Raw genomic sequence first — 8,727 nt, forward strand, 5'->3', positions numbered from 1 at the left:
TTAAAAAATGCCAAACATTGTAAAATGTTTCTTTTGTTCATTTCTCTTTTTTCTTTCCGTGTTTCTAATTATATAATAAAAATAAAGAATAAAGTCGACCTCCAAAGAGGAGGGGTGGTGAAGGGCCAAAAAAAAAAAATTATACTCACAGATATTTATACTGTAACACAATTTTCCCTCAAAATCACCCCAGTTTCTTTAACAGTATATGTTAAGCTTCCAAACAATGAAATACAAGCTCTTTTATTAAAAACGTAAATAAATGTGTCCACAAGAGTCTGATGGTCCACTATTTGTAGGTTATTGACGAGTTTTCGTCTACAGTATGTATTGAGTCAGCATACGGAAGCAGACAACTTTTTAATGTGATTCATTTTAAATATATTTTTAAATAATTTTAATAATAATAATCATAATTTTAATAATACAGCACAATCCCTAATATACATATTGATGCTTCTGGGTTGATGGAAAAAGCCTTCTAACCTGAATCATCAATTAAAATGTGTTGTAGATGAAAAAGATGATGTAACATCAGAAAGGTTGATTGGTCAGTTGATATATGAGGATTCTTCCTCAAAAGGTCACACAATGCAAAGAAATAGCAGGAGTTTAAAATGATAGAGAAGCTATTACATAATACATAATAAATACATAACAAATACAGTTTTCTCCGTTGCTCTACACTGATGAAATCAGCATAAATTATCTTATTTAATATGCTGCTTTGTTGTTAATGGTCATAAATCCAATGTCCTTGATTGGAGGTGGTGCCCACCCTCCTAATATATGAAGAGATCTGATCCCTTCACACAGGTCAAGTGAGCCTGTTTGGGGCCAAATAGCACCACCTTGTGGACAAACTTTCAAACTACTAAATTGTCAAATTTAGGATTCAGATCGTAGTGCTTAGGACCCTGTTGTTTTTTTCTTACTATTATTAGGGGTCCAAGCACAAAGTGCTGGAACCGTTTTGTAATTGTGAGGATTTTTCTTATTATTATTGTTTTAGCCCACTTGTGAAATAATTTGCATTTTATGCAAAATTGCACATATTTTTAGATAGATAGATAGATAGATAGATAGATAGATAGATAGATAGATAGATAGATAGATAGATAGATAGATAGATAGATAGATAGATAGATAGATTTATTGATCCCAAAGGAAATTTAGTAGCCAGTAGCAGACACACAACACTATACAGTAACCATAAACAGGTGTGGACATATAACAAGAATTTTGAGCACGAACTAGTTCCTGGGTTTTGCCTAATCTGCACAAATCTGGTATCATTGTGGCCAGTGCACTGCAAGGGTAAATTGCTTTAACTTATTAGTCAGTGGGTGGTTAATCTCAAAATTATATGCCTTTATATTTAATGACTCTTATGAGGTCTGCAAATTTGGTCCAGATTGGCCTATAGGGGGCGCTTTAGCACTCAAAAATCCTTGAAATGATTAGTGGCACGTGGTTTCAGTTCTCTGAGACTCCTTTTGTTGTATTTTGAGTTATTAATTCACAGATTACAGCTTATTATACAGAGGTCAAAAGGTCGGTCTAAATGAAGCTTGGTGAACGTCTCTGTAACAGGTGACGGTACCATGATTGGGTATATAAGGAGCATCTAAGTAAAGATTCTTAAGTCTTAAAGAGTCTTAATTTACGACTTTACGCCAAAGTTTATGAAAAACCTGTAAGAACAGCTCAACAAGAACATTAGAATTTCAGTCCTTCACCACCCGCTGTACATAATACTGAGAAAAGATTCATTGAATAATTTGCCACCAGGGGGCGCCATTCCTGTCTTTTGTCTATGACCTCAGAATCATTAAATCTGCCCCTGGGGACAGACACAGAGTGGGGTCACAAATTCTGAGACCACCAGTGAAAATATAAACATACTGTGTTCTGAACCGCTTCTCCTTGAAGGTTGGGGGGTGGTGGTGGGGTGTTTGGGGGTGCTGGAGTCTATCCCAACAGCCATCGGGCGGAAGGCAGGATACACCCTGGACAGGTCGCCAGTCCATCGCAGGGCAGACAGTCAAATAAATCCAGATGTTCAATGTGGACTTTTGGACTCTACCACTGCAGAAGAACCACAGCAGAACACAGCTTCTATCAGTGAAAGGGGAACTCCACCACTTTTTCAAAATTTACACATAATTAAGTGTTTCAGTTGTGAACAAAGTCAGTCAGAGTGGTTTGATGTGAAATGGTTAGTTGTAGAAAAACATACAGACTGATATCTTTACAGCGGTGGTGATAGGAACCAGGGGTTGCCATGACTACAACGCAAATATAGACATTTTAAATCGAAATATTTTATTTACTATCCAGCGCCACCAGTGAACCTACACGAGTCTTCTGGGTTTATATGGAATGTTGATGATGATAAAATCATCATAAATCTGAAAAAATATTTCCTCTTTTGACTTGAAACACTCAGCATGTGTCTCTCCACCATGGAGGGATTTAAAATGAATGTATTTAAAAATAAAACATGTTAAGCCTAAACTTCACAGAACTATCATAAAACAGCGTCTCGGTCATCAGGCAGTGAATTCATAACTATTTCATGTAGGAACTTTCTGTGAAGGAGCTTTTAGAGGGGGACGTCTGGTTCCTATCACCACCACTGTAAACGGTTCTGACTCTGTGAGTTTCTCTAGAAACAGAGCGTTTCACACCAAACCGCCCTGAACGCCTCTGTTTACATCTCAACCACTAATTATGCAGAAAGTCTGTAAAATCAGTGGAGTTTCCCTTTAAAGTGTGAAGAGAGTTTGGAGACTGTTGTATAAAAGAATGTAGAAATGCTAATGATGTAGAAGATGTTTGTTTGATGTACGAGAGAGTAACAATGTTACTGTTACTGTTAATGTTTAATGTTCTTATAACCAGGCTGGTGATTATCTGTGGTGATGTGGTGACGGACAGAGGCGTGTTAAAGTGCAGTCGTGTGGTTTTGATGCAGCGAGCTGGTGAGAACAGCTGAGGGTCAGTTTTGTAGCTGGAAAATCTTCAAGCTAGGATGTGAAAGTAACACACACAGCGTTTGTATGATGTGTCAGATTTCATACATTCATACTGGGGTTCAATCCCCCGCCTGGGTAAGCACCTTACACTATACCAATAAGAGTCCTTGGGCAAGACTCCTAACACTACTTTTGCCTACTTGTGTAAAATGATCAAATTGTATGCATCACTCTAGAATTACTCATCATCTGTCCCCGCTGTTTTTGGGATTTTCACCAACATGGTAATATTTTGCATTATAATGATAGTTTCTGTAAATATATCGCCAATTTCAGACGCCAATTTCAGTGCTATTTGTGCTTTATTATGATTTCACTGTGATTTGTTACTGTAAGAGGCTTGTTGACTCCATCACTTCTCCAAAAACATCTGAGTACTACAGCTTATTGTATTCATACAGCTTCAAACGGAAGGGCTAAACTATAACCACATCTTTATTAGCGCTAAGAGACGATGTCTAGTTTTACTGCCAGATGAACAGCCTTGCTGTAGAAGTTCTGTTTTACTGCTGGGTGTAAGACTTTTTCTAAACTCAGCAAAATGATTTGAGTTTGAAGACGGTTGGACTATAAAAATCACACATGAAATGTTCAGTAATGACGGTTTCCATCAAAGTTTTATTGAAAAAAACAAATATATTTTAATAAAAATGATACATTTTGGGCATCACAGAGACACAACTTTTATTTTTGTTCTGCCACTTTGTAAATACAGTGAACATATGGATCCACCACATTGTAGTTGGTACCTGGAGTAGAGAAGTTAAGAGAGCCGTCAGCAGTAATGCGGCAATAATCTGAAGCCAGATATCAATCTAATGTTCATTAACTCACTTCTATTGGAAGTGTGGTATTTTACCGTCTCTCTGCTGCTCTCTCTGGTCTTTCCTCTCACTCTGTTTGATGAAGATCAGGATGAGAAGAGCACTGAGCAGAACCGCAATCACAGCTCCAAACACCAGAGTCAGCAGGTAGAACACTTTAGGAGGAGAGCAGGATTCTGAAAACACCATAAAAACACATGATCACCTTTAAAATACACAGATTTAACTAAGAACCCAGATCAAAACTGCTATATATAAAATATTTATGAAAATAATAAAGTGTAAATAATAAAGTAAGTAATGCACGGGAGCAGAAACAAAAACCTTCAGGTAAATACAGTGAATAACTAACCTTCTGTAGGTCTGTCTGGATTCCTGGAGGAGGTTCTGTTTCCCTCTGAAATGTAAGTCTTTTAATCACTGATCATTAAATAGATTAATACTTTTAATCAAGTTACCTGAAATGTTTAAGACTCATTTTGTGAAATATTGTACATTACCTCTGATTTGTAGACGTGTTGTGGTGCTGAAGGTCATGAATTTTCCCTCCAGACTGCTGCAGTAATAGAGTCCTGAGTCAGAGAGATTAACTGCAGTTATAGTGAGAGAGGAGAACGTGGAGTTCACTCCCATCACTGACCTCTCACTATCAGAGATGAATCTACAGGGTTTGGATGATGATGATGTATAATATCTGCATGCAATATAAACTGGTGCTGAATTATTTGTGTGTTTACACCAGAATAAATAATCTAGTTGAGTCAGACTGTGTTTACACCAGAGAGTGACATCATCACCAGGTTCTGCTTCTACAGTTAAACCAGCCTGAGAGCTCAAACTCACTGACAGCACACCTGAAACACACAAGACAGGACAGACGTACATTATATCAGGTCTATCTGTAATGGGTTTGTATGGAAATGAACAGCTACAGACTGAATTGAGTGTGTTTGCCCAGTCCAGCTCTGCTCATGTTCATACGTGCATTGTTTCATCTTTAGTTGGGATCATTACTAAAACGTCTAGCGGTTCTCTCAGAACCAGTTCTGTACAGAACGTTGACTGTAAAGGCTTGTTGACTACAAAACATCTTCAAAAAAATCGTATTACCACCTATTTCTTTCATACAGTTGCATACTGCTATAACTTGATCTCAGGGTAAGGTGGTCTTGGTCTTGTCTAGGTCTCAACATCATTGTGACTCGGTCTCAAGGCGAGGTGGTCTCCGTCTTGTCTAGGTCTCAACATCATTTGGACTCGGTTTCGGGGTAAGGTGGTCTTGGTCTTGTCTAGGTCTCAGTATCATTCTGACTCGGTCTCAAGGCGAGGTGGTCTCAGTCTTGTCTAGGTCTCAACATCATTTGGACTTGGTTTCGGGGTAAGGTGGTCTCCGTCTTGAGACAATCATGTATAATGAACAGTAATGAACGTGCAAAGAAAAATTTTTTTCCTCCTTTCTTCTTTTTATTTTCATAATTTTAAAAAAAATCTCTAACTGGTTTCAGTCTTGGTTTAAACTCAACTACTACATAGTCTTGATTTCAGCTTGGACTATTCTGTGTGATTTTGACTACAACACTACCACAGAGCAAGGAATTCCTGCATTCTGGTGCACAGCATTTGTGGTCCCTACAAGTCCTGCATGAAATGAATCATGCATTAACAGATTCTGTCAGCTTTTGAAGAGACTGAAGAATTTAGTCTTTTAGAATAAATGCAATTTCAGAAACACTTACCGATCCCACACAGCAGCAGAGCCATATGTAGAAAGTGACCCATCACAGTTCCATCTCCCATCAGCACGACAAATGAACTGTCTTTTCAAGTTCTGCTCTGTTTAAACAGAGGGGTGGGTCCTCAACATCGTCTGGTACTTCAGAATTGCTGTATTTTCCAATAGCAGTAGAGCGGTCACATTCAGATTGGAACCACAGGCTACATGTGGTCCACCTAACTGCGAATTTTCTGTTGAAGAGTGCCGAAAAAATAATAACACATAAAAAACAAACAAACAAAAGCACTATACGTTTTTATTCCACACTTCTGTGACTTAATAATAGCTCAGCCAGTTTGCATTAGTTACATAATTACAAGTCCTTGTAGTTACTGAATTATAAGCCTTAGTAAGTAATAAGCCTAAGATTTTAAAGGGGTAAGGAGTTCCTCCTTCACACTGGAATATTTAGACAGAAATCTCTGAAGTTACTACATCAATAAAATAAAATCTATCCCTGTCTCTGCTATTAAAGCACATAATGGGTCTCTTCTCTAGGCAGCAGTAATAATATAATGTAAAGTTTTTTTTTATTACAAATTACAGTAGAATCTTTGAAATTTGAGAATGAATTTCATATTTTCTGGGCATTTTTTCAGTGTTGTTTTGCCTTAATGACAGTGGGTACTTGAGCTCCAAGAGTCTGTGTAAAAGCCAAACGCTAATGAGCAGAGTAAATCCACCTAGACTCATCTGAAAACAGGCTTCAGTGGAAGGAGCCTAAGACTAAACTATGATTGTGGATCATTTCTATTCAGAAGAGAAAACTACAGTGTAATCAATAAGCTGACGATCACGATTGCTAGAAGATGAAATATTCTGTCAAACTCATAATATTAGACCAACTGACATCCTTCGTCCACATCTTACAGAAGCTGGGTCTCTATTATTAGTTTGTATATAATATAAACTGGTGCTGAATTATTTGTGTGTTTACACCAGAATAAATAATCTAGTTGAGTCAGACTGTGTTTACACCAGAGAGTGACATCACCACCAGGTTCTGCTTCTACAGTTAAACCAGCCTGAGAGCTCAAACTCACTGACAGCACACCTGAAACACACAAGACAGGACAGACGTACATTATATCAGGTCTATCTGTAATGGGTTTGTATGGAAATGAACAGCTACAGACTGAATTGAGTGTGTTTGCCCAGTCCAGCTCTGCTCATGTTCATACGTGCATTGTTTCATCTTTAGTTGGGATCATTACTAAAACGTCTAGCGGTTCTCTCAGAACCAGTTCTGTACAGAACGTTGACTGTAAAGGCTTGTTGACTACAAAACATCTTCAAAAAAATCGTATTACCACTTATTTCTTTCATACAGTTGCATACTGCTATAACTTGATCTCAGGGTAAGGTGGTCTTGGTCTTGTCTAGGTCTCAACATCATTGTGACTCGGTCTCAAGGCGAGGTGGTCTCCGTCTTGTCTAGGTCTCAACATCATTTGGACTCGGTTTCGGGGTAAGGTGGTCTTGGTCTTGAATTTCATATTTTCTGGGCATTTTCTCAGTGTGAGCTCCAAGAGTTTGTGTAAAAGCCAAACGCTAATGAGCAGAGTAAATCCACCTAGACTCATCTGAAAACAGGCTTCAGTGGAAGGAGCCTAAGACTAAACTATGATTGTGGATCATTTCTATTCAGAAGAGAAAACTACAGTGTAATCAATAAGCTGACGATCACGATTGCTAGAAGATGAAATATTCTGTCAAACTCATAATATTAGACCAACTGACATCCTTCGTCCACATCTTACAGAAGCTGGGTCTCTATTATTAGTTTGTATATGAACTGACTATAACTTCAAACCTCAATACCGAAATACTGAACTATTATAAGATGACCCTGGATGAGTCTAGAGTTTGAACTCTATATGCTGTGAATGTTTAGTCGTCTTTAATGAAATTTTATGTAGTATATTGTTGTTGTCAGAACAAAACCTTGTATCTCCAAAATGGAAAATGGTAACTTTATAGAAGGAGAAAAAACACTTTATTTTTTTTTTTAAAAACACTTTATTATATAAGCCAATGGAACCAGAAATTGTTCCAAGTAATTTTGGAGCATTTCTTTTATTCCATTCATCATGAAAAGTACGCACAATTTAAAGAGCAAATTATGGAAAAAATGGAGATACGAGGTTTTATTCCAACATATATGTCTGTGGTGGTCCTGTGTGTGTCCTGACCACTGAATAACAGGGTAAAAGGGGGCTAACACAGTATCAGAGAAACAGATGGACTAGAGTCTGTAACTGTAGAACTACAAAGTTGGTGAACTATTGGCGAATGAGGTCCACAGAGTGTAGATAGAGGGATGTATGTTATGGCTGATCGTTGTATATTGCAAGTCATTGAACTAGAGGTCCATTTCATACAATTCAAAAGCATCTTATATCATTTGTATGAAGCAGAACAATGTAAACTATATGATACTTAGCAAATGTTCTGTAGCCTATATATGAAAACAATCTTAAGAGAAAAAGAGACCTTAGTTCTTTAGTTTATGTAGAACTTAATGTTCATCTTAGGATGCTTTGTTCATGGTTTCTTAAGAAAGCTTTCATGAATTTGACCCCTGGTGTTATTTTAGGAGAGTGGTCCGTTGTTAACAGTAAACAGGTTTTTTCTTTATCTGTGGTAGTGGAAAATGAGACATGCTAAGCTGCAGCCGTGTGGTTTTGATGCAGCGAGCTGGTAAAAACACCTGCAGGTCAGTTTTTTTGCGGTTGGAAAATATTCAGACCAAGATGTGAATGCACAAAGACCAGGGCTGAGGACATTTTTTTCGAGTGATTTCCGCAGGCCAGACTGGTTGGGGAGGCGTGAGGAGGGCAGAGGGGTGTTGGGGTTCTGCTTCGGGGGAAAAACATTGTTCATTGATCCTACGTGCACAATACATGCTCACTGTTGCAGGGTTTTAATGCACGTCTTGTTTCCAGCTATAAAAGCAAACATAGACCTGTTCAATACGGTAGCTTTTTCATTTGCTTTCAGAATCGTTTTTACAATAGTTTGCTGCAGAGGTGGTTTTTACCGTCTTTCAGTTCAAAAATCGAACTTTTACGTGCCATCACATTTACCACAC

At 37.9% G+C, this 8,727-nt stretch overlaps 1 gene segment (V, D, J or C); it reads right to left on the minus strand.

The window, feature by feature from the left end:
• Positions 1-3,701: 3,701 nt before the first annotated feature.
• LOC119261747 lies at positions 3,702-5,645 on the minus strand. The segment is given in 5 exon segments: positions 3,702-3,787; positions 3,873-4,038; positions 4,215-4,259; positions 4,363-4,716; positions 5,599-5,645. Coding segments are annotated over 4 exon segments (606 nt in total).
• Positions 5,646-8,727: the final 3,082 nt, after the last annotated feature.

This window comes from Pygocentrus nattereri, chromosome 20 (assembly GCF_015220715.1).
Source record: "Pygocentrus nattereri isolate fPygNat1 chromosome 20, fPygNat1.pri, whole genome shotgun sequence".
Taxonomy (NCBI): domain Eukaryota; kingdom Metazoa; phylum Chordata; class Actinopteri; order Characiformes; family Serrasalmidae; genus Pygocentrus; species Pygocentrus nattereri.